The sequence below is a fragment of the Dipteris shenzhenensis genome, chromosome 4 (genome assembly GCF_047967505.1).
Source record: "Dipteris shenzhenensis isolate YYH24624 ecotype China chromosome 4, Dip_SZ_1.0, whole genome shotgun sequence".
Lineage (NCBI taxonomy): Eukaryota > Viridiplantae > Streptophyta > Polypodiopsida > Gleicheniales > Dipteridaceae > Dipteris > Dipteris shenzhenensis.
Genome location: NC_141599.1, coordinates 37,918,780 through 37,941,189, shown reverse-complemented (window position 1 = coordinate 37,941,189; position 22,410 = coordinate 37,918,780). Strand labels below are relative to the sequence as shown.

The 22,410-nt window shown below is 43.1% G+C and overlaps 1 protein-coding gene across 2 annotated transcripts in view; it reads right to left on the bottom strand.

Annotated features, from left to right (window-relative positions):
- APP1 (aminopeptidase P1) overlaps positions 1 to 16,428 on the bottom strand; it is an 89,872-nt gene extending 73,444 nt beyond the window's left edge. The window contains exon 1 of one of the 2 annotated variants that reach the window (XM_087373828.1): positions 16,242 to 16,428. In XM_087373828.1, coding sequence (XP_087229954.1) covers positions 16,242 to 16,352 — 111 coding nt within the window. In that variant the 5' untranslated portion in view covers positions 16,353 to 16,428. The remainder of the gene's footprint in view (positions 1 to 16,241) is intronic. The other variant, XM_087373827.1, reaches the window with a different exon arrangement.
- Between the last annotated feature and the right edge of the window lie 5,982 nt (positions 16,429 to 22,410).

Here is a 22,410-nt window from a genome sequence, read left to right as displayed (position 1 = left end):
TTTTCCTTAACTCGAATGGCGGATTATTCCTATGAGAAAACCTTTCACGAAGACAAGTCGGTTTCCAACAAGATGTTGAAAGTGGGAGAGGGTGAGAGACACATGATTGGAGACAAGAGCTAAGGCACAATAGTTGATGTTGATTTTTTAATTCGTAGCAAGTACATGGCCTCTTTTATAGGCTGGGCAAGCCTTATCTTCCCACACAGACACCTCATAGATGAGGTCACACACAAGAGAATCTAGATCCTATAATCTAGGTGAGGAATCACATCTACCACATGAGGTGGCACAAGTGGCCTCAAGACTCTTCACACTCACACACCTATAGGACACTCCTAGGACTCTTCCAAGATGACGAACAAGCTGATTGGGCGGAACAATCTCTCCTGGCCACAAAGAACTATGCCAGACCTTGCCACACAAAGGCGGAAGCTTAGACTTTTTAAAATTCACCTGCAAGCCAGCAGCTAGTCCATATAAAGATAAAGCCTTCATAAGTTGAGCAAGATCCTTTTTACTTGGCCAGCACTAGAGCGTTTTATGAAACTCTAAAATCCTACGAAGCCATGTGGCACATTCTAAGATGTTAGATTAACTGGCCTATTATTAGCTACTTACAATAGCCCATATACTTAGCAACTGGCCAAGCATTCTAGTTTGTGTTCTTAGGAGTAAAGAAAGAACCATCAACATAGGCTTGCCCAAGCATGGGCTTGCTGCCATGAATGTTGAGACCATGCAAAACATCTGAGTCAACAAGGTGATCAATATAACAAAGCATCGAATGAGTAGCGATTGCATAAAGCAAAGCACTAAGAGGACATCCCTGTCTCACTAATCGATACAAAGTCCATTCGTCAGAGAGATCCCCTAATAAGATGCATGTCGCTTTGCTATCACAGTAGAGCCAATAAATAATATTTTGCATTCGATGCCAAATCCAAGAGCTTGCATAGTCTAGGAGATGAAGTCCCACTGCACTGTATCAAAAGCTTTGGCAATGTCTACTTGAAGCAAAAGGACATCCTGCTAAGTATACTTGGCATATTCAATGCCAACATAAGCAGTACCAATATTGTCAGTGATGTGTCCGCGAGGGATAAAGCCATATTGATTAGGATTCAAGCCATCATGTAGGTAGCCTTTGATTCTGTCAACCACTATTTTGGCAATGATCTTATAGATGACCGGAATGAGTGTGATAGGCCTCCAATGAGCAAATGATTCACAAATACGTTTTTTGGAAATTAGCTTAACCAACCCTTTCTTCCAAACATCTGGCATTTGCTGATTTTGCCATGCAGCATTATTCATACAAAGCAAAGTATGCTTCAAAGCATCCTAGTATGCTAGAAAAAACTCTACCGTAAACCCATCCCAACCTGGAGACTTCCATTTGCCACGGGATTTCAAAGCATCTAGAAGCTCCCTTTCAGTAAAGCTGCCTCAAGTTGCATAGCCTGGTCAGAATCAATAATGGCAGCTATGATTTCTCATTTGCTTTTGCACTTGCCTACTCCCACTTTTGGGCACTAGCATCCCACTTCATGGGACATTATTCCGGGACACATTGATGGCAAGATTAAAGGTTGTCCTTTTGTTTCTCAAATGCTCTTAGCCTAGAAAGAGATTTTATCTCATCTTAAATGGACCAGGCATGATTCTTTGCAAGGCAATTCTCTGAGGGCTGAGAACCTGCACTAGTCAAAAGCATTTCATCTACCACTTGCTATACAAGAACCCAGGCGTTCTTATTCTCTCTCTTTTAAAGGTATTTTGCTTGTTGGTGATGTCCTTCGGGTTGATGGAACTTTATTGCCTTTTCCATTGGCAGCCACACAGTATGGATTGGGAATGCATTACAGACCATTCTGGCGTTCCCTCTCTCAGATGCTTTCTCCTTTCTTACCGGTTCCCATATTGGAGCTCACAGATCGGCTTATTGATTGGTCTTTACATCGCCAGGGTTCTCCTTTATGGCCTTTACACCTGGCTGATATTTCAATGACTGGTTTATACAGGATTCTGCTACCTTCTCCTTGGAATCCGCAGCATGCCAACCGAATGTGGCCTTTTAATAATAATGCCAAAATGGTCTTTTAATCATAATGCCAAATGCTTGCTGGCTTTCCGTCTACTATCCCAAGAATGTGCCATTCAAGGCAATGGTCTCAATCGGAGTGAGAGTCAATCGGGCCTACATGGCAGCTTGGGTGGAGATGATATCCTCGGAACTCCCTGAATTTGATAAGATGAGGACCTTCAGCCTGCCTTTTATAGGCCCCTAGGGCCCTGGAAGACTCCCGACCAAATCTGGCCGACCTAGCTGACCCAAGGTCAGGCCTGGCTGACCAAGCTGCCACCGACCTGGTTGCCAGCTGACTGCCATGGGGCTGCTGTTGCAGCAGCTGGCCAGTGCAGTCCGCAGACAACATGCCATGGGTTGCATCTGCCCATAACAGGTCCATTCGCATGGCGGAAGTGCAGTTCCATTTGCCCATTATTCCTTGGATTGCATGGGACATTGAGAAATTTATGTCTAAGGTTATGAAGTGTATTTGGCGCACCAAAATCGTAAGGCACTCCGCCTCCTTAAATACAATTATGCTTGTATGCCCAACATCCTCAATATTCACACTCATCTGTTGGCTTGCAAGGCCACGCTGTTGCTCACCTTTTTGGAGAAACGCCAGCCCTGGACACTTATGCATTCTTGTCTCATAAGCTCTCTTCATACAGAGGCCTTTGCCATTGGATTCCTACTATTTCAGATGTTATTTTTGGGCATCTATATGGTATTATTTCTAGGTGTCCCTTTTCTACCCATTTGATTCGTGATTGGCAGTAGCTCTTGGCTCATCTATTTTGGTCAAGTTGTCCTCCATGATCCTGGGAATACATTCCGTCTATAGAGCATCCATTGGAGCAAGGTGTTTGATCCCCCTTTGCTCACCTTCAGCCTTACAAGGCATATTTTTTGCATTGTTTGGGTATTTCCACTATCGCAGATGTGGTGAATGATCAGGGCTCACACTTTATTTCCCTCACGCCACGAGACAGTATTGTTTGGGCTTGCATCACAAGCCTACTTGGCGTGTCATTATGACTATGCTGTAGTCTTTTCAGAATCAGCTTTTTTGCATGCTCACTTTTCCAGGATTTCATTTGGCAAGCGTTTCTAGTTGTTTGGGAGATATGCCTGTAGACCACATAATGATCAGTTCTTTTCTAGTGTCATTAATGGGTTCTGTGGTCCTTATATCATGCCTGTAACTTTCGGGTGCATGGGCATTCCTTTCTTTCCTAGACACACACACACACGTGTCTACACTCGCACGCTCATGTGTATGCTTGCACCCATGTATGTGTATGTGTATGCACATATGTGTGTATGTGCCTATGTCCCTAAATGTATGGGTGAAGATGAAACCAAGAACATGCCCTGAGTCTGCTAAAACAAAACATATAGTGCAGCTCTAGCCTCAGAACTATCACCCACAAGGTTAAAGACCACAAAACTAGACTATGACATCCCACCACCGACGTCATCAATGCCCAACAACCATGGTATGCATATGCTCTCACACAAATATCCAACGCTAAAAATTCCATGACCAGGCCTGCATTGGGCTCTACTTGTTTGAGGTGCGCCGACACGGGGAGACACTAATACGACAAATCAGAGAGTAGCAGGAGGCGACCACACCACAGGATACAAAGGCTGACCAAGCACAGAGACGTGTCACACACTTCTATGCATTTGAGTCAGCTCCAGCGGAGGAGGAGGAGCTAGCTGATATGATGTGACATGTCTAAGGCCAGACTCAAATGTGTAGAAACCTGTGACGTGTCGCTGAGCTCGATCCATCACAGTCCCCTGCTGAGTCACCCTCTATGATCAGACAAAGAAGGGTCTCCCTGTGACGTCTCATCTCCATCAAGTAGAGACCGATGCAGACCTGGTACTAGAAGTGAATCAATCTGGAGAGAGGTTCGAATCAAAGCCCCTCCTGGAAAATGTAGATGACGCCAAATAGGGTCCCTGTACCTATTGAGGGGCCCCTTTCCTAGATAGGGAAGAATCTGCTTTATACTTGGAGAACTGCAAAATATACAAATAACAAGCCTTCAAAGAGCATGGGATGCAACTCCAAGGATGGCCCTTCGACACTGAGAGCTGACCCACGAATGCCTGAGAAACAACCCAATCTCGACCAAGGCCAACACTGCCCACACCTAGACCACTATGCAAGGCTATTGAAGAGGCTTGTGGTGTCCACAGGCCTGTAGCGGAGCTGCGAGAGTTAGAGAAATGAAGGGAAGACGGAAATCTGAGCTAAGAGATCTATATGGAAGCTGAGAGATATGGAACTAATCAGAGCTGAAGATAGAGCTGAGAAAAGAGCTGAAAACAGGAAAGAAAGCTGCTGAAACAGAAACCTCAAACCTCTACTCCGAGCCCGGGCTATGGGGCTGCGTAGACACTCTCCTTGAATCACCAAAAGACTGCTGAACTTGCTGCTGTTTTGCAGGGGATTTTTGGAGGGCTAGAGGGTGCTTCAGGGCTGGAGAGGAAGGCTGAACTGTGAGGCACTGGATGCTGAAATGAGGCAAAAAGTCCCTCCCTTTATAAGAGGGCTGGAGGGCCTTGTTGGCTGGCCCCAACCAGCTAAATCAGCCGACTGGCTCGCTGGTTGGCTGGTTGGTTGGACCACATTCCCAGCCCTCTAGGCTGCCTAGGGAGATACACAAGGCTACCTATAAAAGGTGCCTTCCCCTAGCCCATTTCTCTTATTGTAGAGCTGCCATTCTGGGCTCCTACCCTAGGCTAAGACCTAGACCTAGCTAACCCTAAAATGGAAACCCTAAATGTTCTCCAATGGGTACTAGTGACCAAGGACTTGACTTCTAACTTGACCTAAGTCTAAGAGACTGACCTACGTAGCTCGTGCTTGACTGTCCCTAGACAAAAGCTCACAATGGGGTCACGGCATACGATAAAATCTCCTATAATAGGGATCTATTTGCACGTTGTCGATGAAGCTAGTTGTCACGTTGCACCCACGTGCAAGTGTGCATGTGACATTCCCTCATTCTTAACTTGGTGGTAATTGCATGGCCTCCAAGTAGTCCACCAATATCTATGGGAACTTGAAACTGGACTAGAAACCCTAAAACGAATCTGTATTCATCTTTGAAACCCTAAAAACGAATCACTGCTGGTAGAAACGCAGCCTGGATCTTTGATTCGCAGCAGATAATCACCAAGATAGATTTAGAATTTCATAGATAACAAGGAAAAACAGCATCTAATAGCTTCATTTGACGAGGAGCAGCAGCCGATTTCTTCTGGGAATCAAAACGAACTGAGAGAGGGAGAGAACGAACAAAGATTGCTACTTCCACGCAATAATTTTGCAACATTTCACAAGAACTTCACGACAAAAACTTGAGAACACAAACTGAAATCTGAAAATCAGAATTGCAGCACTTATCTCAAAGATTCTTCACGATAGAACAGAGGGAGAGAAGAAGGGAAGCAGCAAGCGCCACATTAGGGCCCAGAAATAAGGGCTGGACCCCCCCGAAGGTCTTATTTCAATAGAATAATACTTTGTACAACTGGCTCTGACAAGAGCATGAAGCTGAGTACAACTCTTTTTTATAAATCTAGGAGGCCTGGGGCCTTTCTTTTATAGATTAGGCCTAGCAAAAAGCTAGGGCCTGCTTTCTAAAAGCTACTTTACATAAAAGTAGCTTTTAGATCTGGTGCTTTTGGCGCCTTTTTTTTAGATCGTGGGCCCTCCTTTTAAAGAGACACCCCCTTGTCCATGCTTTTGGACCTGCTTTTTGTGCTTTTCTCCCCACTCTCTTGCTTTCTGCATGGAGATTCTTGCCTTTCTTTGGCATTTAATGCTGTTTAAGAGCACTGGGTAGCTATAGGCCCTTCTTTTTCTTGGTGTTTCTTGCTCTTTAAGAGCACTGGGCAGCCATAGGCCCTTCTTTTTCTTGGTGTTTTCTGCTCTTTAAGAGCACTGGGCAGCCATAGGCCCTTCTTTTTCTTGGTGTTTCCTGCTCTTTAAGAGCACTGGGCAGCCATAGGCCCTTCTTTCTGATTCTGGGTTCATCTAGGTATTGTCCATGCCACTGCTATGCAATACTCCTCTTGCTATGGTCAACCCACCTGACTCCTTTCGATCTGGTGCCATTCTCCATCATATCAATATTCTTGGTCCAAATTCCTTGGAATGACAAAGCTCTTGGCATCTCTGTTTCTAAGAAGCAACATAATGTCTGTAGATACACTCAGAGAAGTTTCTCATCCGGTACTTATATGTCCCTCTTTCTTGGCAAATCCACGCCCCTTCCACTTGGAGTTGATTGCTTCTTCTTTGACTTTCACAAGCTGGACTAGAGATAGTTCTAAAATGATTGCTTCTCCAAGGGCTCTGTATTCATCTCGGCTTCTTTGGTTGCAACTCCATCTTTAATTCCAAATAAAAAGGAAGCCATAAATCGCATGGCTAATATTTGGGCATATCATACTCATTGACTCCTCATTCATCCAAGATGTTTCCTTAAACAAATTCAAGAAATCAGTCCACTTTTCTCCTTGTATTGCCATACAAGGGTTAGATCTTCATAAGGCAAACTTTATCAACATAAAAGAGATACTTAGCCTTAATGAAACTATTTCTTGGAATCTTTCCATATCCTCTTTCTTTGAGAATCCACTCAAATCTTTTTGAATGAAGTGATAGATTCCATTTTGATACTCTTTTGTAAAGCCCAAATTGGAAGTTCCTTTGGAAAGAACTTTGCATTGGAGAATATTGGCAATTCTATTCACTGACTTGGTGCTTCCTTATACATAAAATATCTTCCTACCAAACACTTACCGTGCTGGTCAGACATAAACTTGGAGAGTTCTTAAACTTTCCAAAAGGGCATATAACTGACATATGAATTATAAAACTGTCATTTTGGCCATAATAATCCATGAGAAACCATAGGAGTTCTTGTATAAAACAAATCCCAATGGAAACTATTGAATAATAGAATCCTAAAGAAAATACTGGGTCAATAATTACCATAAATTGCTGCCATATTGAGGGCTGATACTTGAGCATGTCATGCTCCATAACAAAAAAACAACAAAACTGAATATCATAACTGAAACTCCTCTGGATTTGAAATAATATAACTTGAAACTGAAATACTTGGTCAATAATGACCACATGGAATCCCGCCATAAAGGATCGGATACTTGATCATCTCCTCCTCCATAAGAACATAGCTGATTAACATGACTAGTTATTATAACTCAATTTCCTAATTGAAGATCATAAAATCAGGTGCATGACTATCAACTTGCCAAATTTGAACATACTACCCTCAAATAGGGTCTGATCTTGAATCTGTTATCTACTCTTCAATTCATAAAAGATATACAAGTAGTCTCTGACACTTCTCCTCTTTGGCATAAGCTGCTCAAACCCATAAAGCCCTGGTACTATGTATACAAAAGGCTTTTGATTCATGAAAGTTGAAACAATCAAGGAAACAACACACTTCTTTCCTTATAAGATACAAGGATTAGATCTTTAAATGAAGATAAATCAAACTTCATAATCGTGAAAGAAATACTTAGCTTTAGATTTCACATAGCATCTATGAAAGCACTTTGTCCAATGACAAGCTTTCGCTAAGAAGTGGTTCTTTCTTGCTTTTGTCAATTCCACCAATAGTTCTCGATAGGAATCCTCATCCTGGGATCTTCTTCCCTTATCTCGCAATCTTGCTTAGGCACTTGTACTTGTGAGGGCTGAGTGCCCGTGTCCATGATGAGAAAAACGAAATAGCAACTGTTGCTTTTCGCTGCTGTTACTGCTTTTTGTACAGCACTTTGGAAAAAAGAAGGCAACGTGTGCACAAAAAGCGGGTGCTTTTTTTGGAGAAGCAGATGCTTTTCGTGAAAAGCAAGTGCTTTTTGCTGCGAGAATTCTGAGCAAAAGATTGGAAGCACGTCACCAAGGATAACAACAAGATGAACGTCTTTCCCACTTGATAGATCACAGAGGAGAAGAAAATAGCCCAAGATATAGGGCGATCAAGAGAGAGGAGAAAAGATGTGCCTCAGCTCCTAGTGCCGAGCCTCCAAACAGAAGTGCCCCACCTTCCTGGATGTGTATTAGTTCACAAACAGGAGCGCCCCACCTTCTCGAGCAAGAATCGGGTCACAATTGGTGCACCTCACCCACCAGCACTCGAACTGATACCAAAAACAGGTAGACCTCACCTTGATTCATAGCTATGTGCTAGCCTTGGACCGTTTCCACCAAGGAAAGTGAAAATCTTATGCTCTGATACCACTGAAACCGGACCAGAAACCCTAAAACGAATAAGGGTTGGACCCCCGTGAAGTAAGGGTTGGACCCCCCCGAAGGTCTTATTACAATAGAATAATACTTTGTACAACTTGCTCTAAAAAGAGCATGAAGCTGAGTACAATGAATATGGGAGACCTGGGGCCTTTCTTTTATAGACTAGGCCTAGCAAAAAGCTAGGGCCTGCTTTCTAAAAGCTAGGGTCACCTTGCACCCAAGTGCAAGTGTGCATGTGGCATTCCCTCCTCCTTAACTTGGTGGTAATTGCATGGCCTACAAGTAGTCCGCCAATATCTGTGGGAACTTGAAACCAGACTAGAAACCCTAAAACGACTCTGTATTCATCTTTGAAACCCTAAAAACGAATCACTGCTAGTAGGGATCTTTGATTCGCAGCAAATAATCACCAAGATAGATTTCGAATTTCATGGATAACAAGGAAAAACAGCATCTAATAGCTTCATCTGATGAGGAGCAATAGCCGATTTCTTCTGGGAATCAAAACGAACTGAGAGAGGGAGAGAAGGAACAGAGATTGCTACTTCCACGCAATAATTTTGCAACATTTCACAAGAACTTCACGACAGAAACTTGAGAACACAAACTGAAATCTGAAAATCAGAATTGCAGCACTTATCTCAAAGATTCTTCGCGATAGAATAGAGGGAGAGAAGGAGAAGCAACAAGCACAACATTAGGGCCCAGAAATAAGGGCTGGACCCCCCCCAAGGTCTTATTGCAATAGAATAATACTTTGTACAACTCACTTTGACAAGAGCATGAAGCTGAGTACAACTCTTTTTTATGAATCTGGGAGGCCTGGGGCCTTTCTTTTATAGACTAGGCCTAGCAAAAAGCTAGGGCCTACTTTCTAAAAGCTACTTTTACATAAAAGCCAAGCTTTTTAGGCTTTCTATTTAGATCTTGTGCTTTTGGCACCTTTTTTTATCTCATGGGCCCTCCTTTTAAAGAGGCACCCCCTCGTCCATGCTTTTAGGCCTCATGGAACTTGCTTTTAGTGCTTTTCTCCCCACTCTTGGGTCCGTTTTGCACTCTCTTAGGTCCTACACATTGCACAAACAAGTTCTTGCACTTTAACCCATTAGAGCTTAGCAAAATGCATGCATTCCTAGTTCTTGGACTAATCCTAGTCCCTTGTGGGCGTCCCCACCCTTCTCTTTTACTTATGCAAAGCAAAAGTAAACAAAGCTTATTCTAGTTAACCAAAGTCAACTTTCTTGACCATCGTCAATGCAATAAAGATTCATCTTTATGTCTTGGGGAAGAAGTACCAATTTGGTGACAAACCTCTTGGAAGAAACTTTCGTCTAGCCACACCGCTTCATGGGTTTCTCGATCTCTAAACGTTGTGTAGAATTCATGGATCTGGCATCCTGACCCATGCTTCCATTTGTGGAGGAGAATCTGCTCCGGCTCTATAATTTATGTATCATCGATCACTTCGGGCTATTGCTCATTTGTGATATCATTGAGTGCTAGGCCAATATACCGCTTCAACCACACAACGTGAAATACATCATGCATTGTCCAACAGTATGGTAACCACAGCTTCACAGAGACATCGTCGATCTTCTCAATGATGCGGACGGTCCGAAACTTTATAGTTGACACCTCGGCAAGACTTATTGGCTTGGCGCGAGTATGTTGCTTGTGCTTCGGCAAGGCAGTCTTTAACTGACTCTCTGATCTCAACCATGGATTCTATAGTTTTATTGGCTTCGAGAGATGGAAATATCATCCTGGTGAGGGTGAAGAGAACATCCTACCAAAAGCTACTACATACGAGATACGACCAACGCTCGATGATATGTATCATTTAATATGACATGTACAAGTGGAAGGTCTCCCACTTTGACTGCGCATCATGACAATAAGATTTTAGTATGTCAAATGCCAATTGATTATATACCTCTGATGCCCATCAGTTTGTGGATGAAAAGCACTGGATATCTATAGCTTGGTGCCAAAGTTTTTTAGCAGAGCCCTCCGTAGTAATGGTCTGTGGCAATTCTCCAATCACGTATCAATACTTCATAAATAAGCGGGCTATGCCTTTTGCGCTGGCCATCTGCTCGCACGAAAAAAGCATTCAAAATTTGCTAAAATGATCGACAATAATTAGACATTGGGTGTTTCGCATACATGCAGATGTGGGAAGGTGTCCGACAAAATCCATCGTGATGTCCCAAAAAAACCTTCTGGAATCGATAAGGGCAGAAGCAATCTTGCCGCCTTCTGATGGGATACTTTTACCTTCTGGTAGATTTGGCATCTCTGCATATAGCTAATATACATCCTTCCGCATTTCGGGCCTGTAAAAATATCACTCTAACTTATCCAAGGTACTATTGATGCCTGTATGGCCCCTATGAGGGCGTCATGGGCATCATGGAGCAGAGCTTGCCACTTGTCTTTGAGCACACGAAGTCTATGTTTGTAGAATAACCATCCATCTTGGATTGAATAATGGCCATGCACAAGAGTAAAAGCAAACTGATATTGATTGCCAAACTCTGATGAGTCCGCATACTATGTTTTCATAGAGTCTAGGTCTTTCCCTTGAATCTCTATCACAGTAGCCTTTTTTATTGTCTAAATGGAGGCTTTCTTGCTTAGAGCGTTTGCTTTCCAAAGACATATTCAATCATGCCCCCGAATAGATTTGACTTCATCGGGATTGCCAATCTAAGCCACTTTAAGGTTTGTGGTTTGTCTTGACTGTGAGGATCCGTCCATAAAGGAACGGCTTCCATTGCTTCAATGCCTGGATCACGCCAAGTAATTCTATCATAGATCGAGTAATTCTTTTCGACAAGGTTGAGCTTTCTGATGTAGTATGCCACAGGGCTTTCTCCTTGCTCTAAAACTACCCCGATGGCTACATTGCTTGCATCGGTAATGTGCTGTCCATACATCACTATGTACTAGGTGCAACTTCTTGGATGCACCAAGGGTCCCGTCTTTAGGAAATGGGAACCGATGTACTTTCCCGATTAAGCATATACATGTTTTCTAATTGCATGCATGGGTGGGAGATCTACCCCCATGTCCTTTGAATGCATCTTCACCAAACTGTGAAAGTTTAGATGCCCCAATCTCTCATGCCATAAGAGTATCGAAAATCACAGATTCAACAATCGCATTAGCTTCTATAGCTGTTTGTTTTTCAAAGATAATCAAGGTTCAAGTGTCCCAGTGAGTACAAAACAACTATCGTATGGGTTATCATACACAATACAACGATGGATAGTAAAAAAGAACTCTGAAGCTATTTTTGGAGATTGCTAAAATAGAAATCACATTCTTCTTGATACCTAGAACATACAAAACTTCCTCTAGTGTCATTGTATCACCTGACAATGATGTGAATACTAGGAATGGATCACCCCAAGATGCTATTTTTCATAACATGAGCTATAGTGCCCAACCGTTGTAGGTCGTGGAAGACCTGCAAAGCTGCATCGGTCACGAAAATCTTTTGTTGGAGAGTCTTAACTCTTTTTAATAGGTCTCTTGAGGGTGCTGAGGTTGTGGAGAATCCGGGCATGCACGAGCTATAGGCGTGGCAAAGCCCTACAAAAGATCGGATCTCATGGGCTGTCGTGGGAACTGCCTAGCTTGTGATTGCTTGAACTTTTTCAGGGTCCAAGCGAATGCCATTAGCACTGATGATATAACCTAGATACTGAATTTCCATCAGTTTTTCTTTACATAAGATATAACCGATTGTCGCACAGAAGCTGAAAAGCTTCCCGCATATCCCGTAAGTGTTTCCTCTGTTGTGGCTGAGAAAATCAAGATATCATCTAGAAAGATGAACAGGCACACTCCTATATGCTCAACAAACACCCGCAATATCATCTTATTGAATGTTGATGGCGCATTTTTGAGACCAAACGGTATGACTACTAACTCGTAATGAGCTTGCTCTCTCCTGAACGTTGTCTTTGGAATGTCAGCCTCGAATATGCGGACTTGTGATGACCGCTCTTAAGGTCTATATACCTACATGAATCCAGGAACATTCCCAGACTCATCTCTTAAAAACACAACATAGTGCAGTTTCAATCTCATGATAGTCACTCATAAGGTTGATATCCGCTCTTAAGGTCTATCTTAGAAAAATATTTGGCACTGTTCAAGTGTTCTAAGATGTAATGTATGCAGGACATTGGAAATTTATTGATGATCATAATCTTGTTGAGTGCCCTGTAGTCGATGCATAGTCGTGCCAACTTATCCTTTTTTTAGACAAATAGAATTGGAGCCGCAAAGGTTATGAGGATAGCTGGATAAACCCAACGCGCAATAACGAAGTGCGCTGTGGTTCTAATTCTATCTCAATGGTATATCGTCTCGGAGCATAATATCTTGAAATTCCTAGATTAGATTGGTCATGGCCTGCCCCAAAGGTGGAGTTGGCTGCACTGAATATAAAACACACTATGCGACTTTGCAAACAGCACCGGCTGCTTGGATGTGGGAGATCAGAGGGATACCAAAAATACTTCTATCCCCACGGATGATGGTCGGCTCGGGTAGTCCTTCGACAATTGTGAAGGAAACTTCCCGCCAATCGGGGCACACGTGAATATTCTCAGAACCACTGGATCCCCAGTATCATGTCGCATCATAATAATGGTGTGAGGATGAAGTCCCACTGAAAAGAGGCCTTCTAAACTGTGAAAGAAAATTTGACCAGCTGACCAATGGTTGTCTTTCTTGTGGAAGCTATTGTCCTTTTGTTAAGGGTCTTTACCCGCTGGGGTTATAGACTACTGCAGAGCTTTGGCTCCTGGTTGGACCTGCTTAGGCTTTCCCCCGTTCAACATTATTTCCTAATTCTAAGCCAAGGTAAGCGCACACTCGTAGGTGAGTGGATCAAAGTTCTGAATAAGGAAGTGAATGTTGGAGTCAAACCTCCTAATGAACTGCTTTAGCTCATTTGTCTTGGACAAGCATATTTGTTGGGCCGGGGTAATAATCTTATTGTTGTAGGTTAGCACTGACAGACCCTTCCGGGCGAGATGAGAAAACTCATCTTCTAGATTCAACACATACTATGGCGGGAGAAACCAAGCTTTGAGGCTGGTCACAAACGTATCCCATTTGAAACTCGTGCCGTGCGTGGTCGGATCGGTATAACTGCAGGACTAATGCTGCCACCAAGTCACCACCTCACCGGTTAGATGAGGAGATGGACTTTGTCTTGTTCATCATGAATGTGTGCTAGCGGAAAATGAGTAACAAACTAATGAGCAAACTGCAAAATGACTGAGTGGTCGCACTTACCGCTGTATTTTGTGAAATTCGACATCGATCAGGTCAATAGAGTAACCTTTGGTGTTCTTGAACGCGATGGGGAAGCTGCACTCATGCTGGCCTATATAATTGGCAACATCTGTTTGCGCAGGAGCAACATGACTCCCGGTCGAATCAATGTTGCTTCTGGGCTTGGGCCATCTCGTCACATCTAAGTGTTGTCTCCTATTTGCGCTCCTTGTGCATTAGCAAGAGCAATTTTTTGAATTCTAAGAGTCCCTCGCCTTCTTCAAGTTTTTCCTCCTCTATAGTTTTTTTTTCTTTGAGCTTTTTCTATCTCCCCTCCAGCTACTTGTCTTTTTCACCTAGCTGCCATGAAGTTCCTTTGAGCTAGGCTAGGAGGAGTCAATTCTATTCCATGAGCTTCTCTAACTTGCTTGAGTGCTAGGCGGAAGTTTGTCTTCTGGAGTTGAGATCTTGCTCTTCTTCTCTCCTCTACTGCTCCATGATGCTCGTTCGTGTGTCCTTTCCGGATCTCAACAAGACCATGCACTCACAGTAGTCAAGCTGATATAGACCGAAGCTGATCATGTAATCACAGCGATACCTTTTTTAAACCTTTGTATGAGGCATATGCGTATGCACCACACAAAGGAAGAGAGAGATTAGGGTTAGAGAGAGAATGTAGACGACACAAAATTGGGTCCCTATACCCACTGAGGGCTTCCTTTCCCAAATAGAAAAGAATTTGCTTGATACTTGGAGAACTGCAAAATATACAAATAACACTCCTTCAAAGAGCATGGGATGCAGCTCCAAGGATCACCCTTTGACACTGAGGGCTGACCCACGAATGCTTAAGAAACAACCCAATCTCGACCAAGGCCAACGCTGCCCACACCCTAGATGTAGACCACCGTGTAAGGCTATTGAAGAGGCTTGTACTGTCCTCAGGCAAACAGTGGAACTGCATGAGTCAGAAAGATGAAGGGAAAACAAAAATCTGAGCTATGGAGCTTGAGAGATCTATAAGGAAGTTGACACATATGGAACTAAAGAGAGCTGAATATACAGCTGAAAACTGGAAAGAAAGCTGCTGAAACAGAAACCCCAAATCTCTACTCCAAGCCTGGGCTATGGAGCTGCGTAGACACTCAACTAGAATCATCCGAAAGACTGTTGAACTTGTTGCTGCCTTGTAGGGGATTTTTGGAGGGCTAGAAGCTGCTTTAGGGCTGGAGAGGAAGGCTGAACTGTGAGGCGATGGATGCTGAAATGAGGCAGCAAACCCCTCCTTTTACAGGAGGACTGGAAGGCCTGGTTGGCTGTGTTGTAGAGCTGCCTCTGGGGATCCTTCCTTGGCTGCTCCTGTTCCCATGACTTGGTTCAGCCCTTGGAGGACCTTCTGGGCTCCTAGCCTAGGTTGAGACCTAGACCTAGCTAAAACCCTAAGATGGAAACACTAACCTACTATTCTCCAGTGGATACTGGTGAACAAGGACTTGACTTCTGACTTGACCTAAGGCTGAGAGACTGACCTACGTAGCTTGTACCTGACTGTCCTTGGACAAGGGCTCACACTGGGGTCACAGCATACGACAAAATCTCCTATAATAGGGATCTATTTGCACTTTGTCGTTGAATGCTCCTGTCCTACTGGTTGTGCAACAGTCTACAAAGCCAGAACTTTGTGTAAGCCCACATGCTGACCTCATTGCAGCCCTCATGGACCTTCCTCTCCACGAGGCGGGGTGACTGCTTGGTTAAAGACAAGTCTTCCTGACATGGGTTTGGAGCGTTATAGATGTGCTGCTTGATCTTTTCTGCTGCTGCTGAGGACTCTTGCTAGCAGCCTTGACACTGTCCTACTCGTTGTGTAAATGTATATTTGCTCCTGTCCTACTCGTTGTGAAACAGTGTACAAAGCCACAACTTTGGATCTATCTGTGTGGCCGAACCACATACACTGCTGCCTATGTGGCAGTCCGAGCATGTCACCACCTATATGGCCTTGTTTGCTGCTGCTATAGCTGTGTGACCTGCCTAACTTTGGAGCCTTTAGAATCTTAAGGCCCTTCTGCCCTGACTGTGCCTCCAAGCTGCAAACACATCCAGTCAAGATACTGACGTCATGCACGTGACACAAACTCTGCATGGCTTTCTTGAACTGGAAAATAAAATTATGTGTCCAAGATATGACTGGCATCTGATGGACTTTCCTTTTCTTATCAAAATAAAAAAGTTCTACAGAGCAAAAAGATTTGCCCAAGTCACGTATGGTAGGTATTGTACCATCTCTAGAGTCACTTCTAACGTTAACGTTTGAGGAGGTACGATTGAATCTGACGATCCAATCTGTAACATCGTGTGTCTGCTGAAAATTGCAAAAACAAGCTGAAAGAACAACCAAGACTCTGAGCATGAGATGATCGTAATGGGTATTCATAAAGTTGAAACTTTGGCTGTTGGGAGAGGAAAAGCGCAAAAAAGTAAAGTCATAAGAGGGGTAATTGAGAGATCCCGTTTGAGCAGCGTGGAGAGCACTCAAAGGAGCCCAAAGCGCATTACCTGGTGGGCGTCTTCTGAAGGGACAATGATGGCGTGGAGGGGAGGGGAGTGGGCTGCCATGAGAGGGCGGAGGGCGTCCAGAGGATCCATTTTCTTGGGAGAGGCATCCATAGCTGAACAGGCAATGGAAGACACAAGGGGAGAAGGAAAACTCGCGTGAAAATTAAGTAGTCTTCAATTTGGCCGCGTTGACCTTGAATAACCTCGGTTGTAACTTTGAGCAATTATGAGGGTGCTTAAGATAGTGGTTGGCCCAAGGTGGGCCAACCTCGATGCCACGCTGCAGAAAACGATTGGGTGCTCAATCACCATGAGCTAACCAAATCAAACCTGCCAATCACAGCACTAGGTAGCGAGGTTGCTAGTTACATGAAGTAAAACGTTTTGACATATGAATGTTAATCTCGGCCGTCTATGAACCTACAAGCACGCAGGCCCTGTCCAGTTGCCTTTAACAGGAATCACAGCACGAACTATCCAACACAAACAACCAATACAAGAAGAATACAGATGAGGCATCCGAGAACATGGAGTTGATTAAAGAATGTTGTGGAAGCGAGTGCGCTCCTTCACTGCTCAATGATACGGCGGGCTTTCATTGTAAGCATACATGCAAACACGCCAAAATATGAAGGCTAAGCCACCACAAGTTATTTTCGAACTAGTCGAACCTTCACTTAGTCCTACCCCCAAGGGTAAACCAAAAAGGGGGTGGACAAAACCTTGGGTAGCCAAACTCCGCATCCATCCCTGCCCAAGTTCTTAACCATGGTCCATATGGGAAAAAGACAAGAGTCTAAAGCTAAAGCCCATAGCGATGGATAGAGCTACCTTATCCTTTAAAAATATTATCTAGTCTCTAGCATTTTAAATGGCCCACAACATTGCACTGTGAGCACATGCCCCTAGCACTAGCGATGGACTTACTAACTTTTATCTAACAATCCCCAACTGGGTTTATCCCATTCATGAACTTAAAACTTGACAGCCTTACCAAAACCTTGGCACACAATTATCTGAAGCTTGCTACCTTCTCCTTAAAAAAATATTATCTAGTTTCTAGCATTTTAAATGGCCCACAACATTGCATCGTGAGCACATGCCACAAGCACTAGCAATGGACTTACTAACTTTTATCTAACAATCCCCAACTAGGTTTATCCCATTCATGAACTTAAAACTTGACAGCCTTACCAAAACCTTGGCGCACAATTATTTGAAGCTTGCTATCCACTCCCCTACTATGAGGGTGGTTACACACTACCCTCACGTCTGCCGATCTACTTGAGGGATGTGTGGTTGTGCTTTACACACACAAAGGACGAGTGGGAGGAGATTTAAGATAAACCACTAGGGGTCCCACATCTGTTAGCAATTGTGCTTGTGACATGTGCTTTTTAACGAAAGAAGGTAGCTTGGATATGAGGAATAACTATTCAAAAACCTTACTATGGTTGTGACCAAGGTATTTGCCCTATTTTGTTTATGAATAAAGGTTTGGAGCACCATGATAAAATATGAAGAGGGGAGAGGAGAAGAGTGGAGATGAGGAGAGAGGGCACAGCTAGAGAGCACACCACAAATGACTAACTGTACACTAGATTTAGTTGAAAAAATAGAATATATACAAACCCTTTTAGGGTTAGGGTTAGGGGATCTAACCCTTTCCTTTATAGCACTCTATAAGGTTAGTGCTATGCACATATGATCACGTGATGGTGCTATGCACACATGATCACATGATGTTGAGCGTGAACTCTCAACACCTTCCCTCAAGATCAACATCATGAAGTAGGCCTTCCCTCAAGATGATGATTCTGGGGAATCGAAGAAGGACTAAGCATTACATTCCATCACACCCCTTTAATGGGAATGTCCTTCCTCTGCATCAAACCAAGAGCTAGTCGGTGTTTCTCGAATAGCTCTTTACCGAGTGGTTTGGTAAAGATGTCTGCAACATTCTCTTTGCTATCACAATGTTGCAGTGTGATGTCACCAAGTAATACTCTTTCTCTGATGAAGTGCTCTCTGACATCAATGTGCTTTGTCCTGGAGTGATATACTGGATTTTTGGCCAATGCTTGAGCCGATTGATTATCACAGTATATTGTTGTTGGCTTTGACTCATCAAAGTAATCTGTTTCTGACAATAGTCTTCTGAGCCATATAGCCTCACATGCACCTGTAGTGAGTGCCCTATATTCTTCTTCAGTCGAAGACAAAGAAACAGTTGGCTGTTTGTTTGACAACCATGATATAGCACCTTGACCAAGGAAAAATGCATATCCCTGTGTCGATCTCCTGGTCTCATGATCTCCAGCATAGTCACTGTCACAGTATCCATGCAACCGTGGATGACTTCCTCTGTATTCTATCCCAAACTGTCTTGTACCTCTGATGTATCTCAAGATCTTTTGGTTGCATTCCAGTGAGACTATTTTGGATTTGCCATAAACTATGCTAGTGAGCTTACTGCATAACAAATATCTAGCCGTGTGATTGTCAGATATATAAGAGATCCAATGAGTTGCCTGTAGTATCTGTCATTGACTGTAGACTTTTCTAAATCTTTAGTAAGTTTCAAACTCTGTTCCATGGGGGTGGCTACAATCTTGCAATCTGCCATATGAAACTTCTTTAGGAGACTATCAACATACTTGAGCTGACTCATGAATCTGCTATCTGAATCTCTCCAAAACTCAATTCCAAGACAATAGTGCATAAGTCCAAGATCTTTCATGTCAAACTCTGCAGATAAGTCTTGTTTCAATTTTCTGATGAAGCTATCCTTGCTTCCTATCACAATCAGATCATCTACGTAAAAAAGTGCAATAGTAATGTCTTCCCCTTGAACTTTGTAGTAGAGAGTATGATCTGCATTGGACTTCATGTATCCCAGATCAGTAAAATACGTGTCAATTCTACTGTACCAACTTCTGGGTGCTTGCTTTAAGCCATAGAGACTTTTCTTGAGATGGCAAACCTTTTTCTCCTTTCCTGGTTCAACATAACCTGCTGGTTGTTGCATGTAGACTTCCTCGTCTAGATAACCATTGAGAAATGCATTCTTGACATCGAGCTGATACATATTCCATTTACTGAGTGTCGCTAGTGATATCAAGAACCGTATGGAATCCATCTTTGCTACTAGAGCATAAGTCTCATCATAATCTTGACCATATTGTTGTGCAAATCCTTTTGCAACTAATCTGGCTTTGTATCTTTGAATACTGCCATCTGGATTGTACTTCACTTTGTATACCCATTTGTTGGCTATGGCCTTCTTTCCTGGTGGAAGGTCGCATAATTCCCAAGTGTTATTTTTATACAAAGCATCCATTTCTTCATTCATAGCAGTTTGCCATTCTGGCTTGTCTACTGCGTCTTCGAAGTACACTGGCTCTTCTGTAGCCATGATGGTAGTCATAAGAGCATAGTTGGTGGTTTCCACCTGAATTGCTTTGCCTTTCTGAGCATATGTCAATCTGGCTAGTGGTCTACTTTCCCTAGTAGACCGTTTGAGCTGCTGTGGCTCTGCTTGGGGTGTTGTTGGCAATTCTTGCTCTTCTTCATCAACCTGTTCTGTAGATGATTGTGAAGTCGATGCTTCTATCTCCTGTGTAGGTGAGGTTTTCCATTCTGATTTCTCATCAAAGATTACATCTCTGGAGATAATGACTTTGCGGTTGATGGGATCATACAATTTGTATGCTTTGCTTTCTTCACTGTAGCCAACCATGATGCATTTTGCGTGACTTCGCATCCAATTTCCTGCGATGATCATCATGTATGTGGGCATATGCTATGCAACCAAATATGCGGAGATGCCCAATGCGTGGCTTGTGTCTAGTGAATGCTTCATAAGGAGTCATACCTTGTATCGGTTCGGTAGGAAGCCGATTAAGCAAGTAGTTAACTGTAGCTATTGCTTCTGCCCAATACTGATTCGGAAGATGCTTTTCACTAAGCATTGCTCTAGCACTGTGTCTACTAAAGTCGCATTCTTCCTTTCAGCTCTTGCATTCTGCTGAGGAGTATCTGCACATGTGAACTGTCTTCGTATGCCATGATTTTCGCAAAAGTTCATGAATGCTGAAGACATGTATTCACTTCCTCTATCTGATCTCATGACCTTGATCTTTCTGCCTATCTGGTTTTCTACCATGGCTTTGAATTCTTGAAATCTGGAAAACACTTCAGATTTCTCTTTAAGAAAGTAGACCCAACAATATCTGCTGTAGTTGTCGATGAAGGTCAAGTAATAAAGTGAACCATTGATGCTGCGGGTCTGGGCATAACCCCATACATCTGTGTGAATCAAATTAAGAATACCTCATGCACGAGAGGTACTTCTGACAAACTTGGTTCGCTTTTGTTTGCTAAAGCAGCATGCTTCACAAACTTTTCCAAGAAACTGTAGCTTCAAAATCCCAATTGCCATATTCTGATTCCTGAGATCTAACAAGTACTTGAAGTTGACATGACCATATCTCTTGTGCCATTTTGCAGATAGTGGCATCTGTTGCATTTGAGCTGACATGGCATGCTTATCTGGTACTGTAGCTAGCATCCTGTATAAGCGTCCTTCCTTGACACCTTTTGCTACTAGCTGACCTCTTTTGGATTTTTCTATGATAGTGCATTCATCACCGTCGAAGATGACTTTGTAGTTGTGTTCCGTCATTTGACCTACTGACAAAAGGTTCTTGCTGAGCTCAGAACATAGAGCACATCTTTGACTAATCCTTTTGTACCAGTGAAATTATTCATAGGGATAACACCTGTCCCTTGAACTGGATTCGGTGTATTGTCTGCTGTGTAGATGACATTCTTTTGACCTTCTAATGGCTTCATTTCTATGAACCATTCCTAATGATTTGTCATATGAGATGATGCACCACTGTCGATGTACCAAGGATCCTGTTCCACTTGGTCGACTTGATAACTGTAATCCTCTTTGGGATTGAAATCAGTGTCTAGGTACATTGTATTAGTCTGATGCAATTCCTCACTTGCAAGAAACATATTTCCATGTTCATTTGCAAAATGATTGTGACTAGAATGTCCACCACGATGATTTCCTCTTCCTCGGGAATTCCCTTGATTACTGTTGGATTGACCACCTTGGTCATACTGCTTCTTGCGGCAATCTCTTTCATAGTGTCCAAACTTGTGACAGTAGTTGCACTGGATGTTTGACACATTGGTGGATGCATTCCCTCGTCCTTGAAATCTTCCTCGATTGGAATGATTTTCTCTTTGCTAATTTTGATGTTGCCGAGGATGATGCTGATGCTGATTTTGACTTTGATTTTGTTGATGATGACCACTTTTCTGATATGATCTACCTCTGTTTCTGCCTTTGCCTCTGCTTCTATCTAAAGTTGTGAATGCCTGATCATTAGAATGACCTTTACATGCTTGAATGGCCTGAGTCCTGAGTTCTTCACCAAGTAGAACTGACTGAAGTTCTTCCAGTGTTGGAATTTGCCGTTAATGGCAATACTCTGAACTAGATTCTCATATCCTTCTCCTAGTCCATTCAGGATTACTTGAACCATTTCTGCGGGATTCATAGTCTCTCCTGCTGCTGCAAGTTGATTGTTGTAGTCTTTGATGCAGAGTACATAAGCATGACTGGTTTCACTGCTGTTACGGAAACTCTGGTTGATTTGGTTTCTCAGGGTGAGAATCCTAATGTGTTCTTGGACTCGTAGAGAGCTGCGAACATATCCCATGCTTCTTTTGACATCTTGACTATGTTGAGCTGTCCTAGCATGACATCTTGCACATTCTGCTTGATCAGGTGATAGGCATACTTGTCTTCTTATCCCATTTTGCTTGAGCTCGGGCAATGGCAGGATCTGCTACTGGTGCGGAAACTGTTTGTGTAGATGTAGATCCCGATGTAGATCCCGTTGCTGGTGCTGTGACAATAGATGGAGTAGAGCTACTAGTGGCTGGATCGGCCAATGGTCTAGGTATAGATCCATCGACATACTCCCATTTGTCTTGAAGCACAAGAATGGTCTCCATTTGGTATTTCCATGTACCGTAATTGGAGTTGTCTACCTTAGCAGATGCCTCTAGATTGAGGTTGCTAGTCGACATGGTGCAAATAATGTACTCAAAAGTGTCCTGAAAAACTCTGTATGAATCAACTACAAAT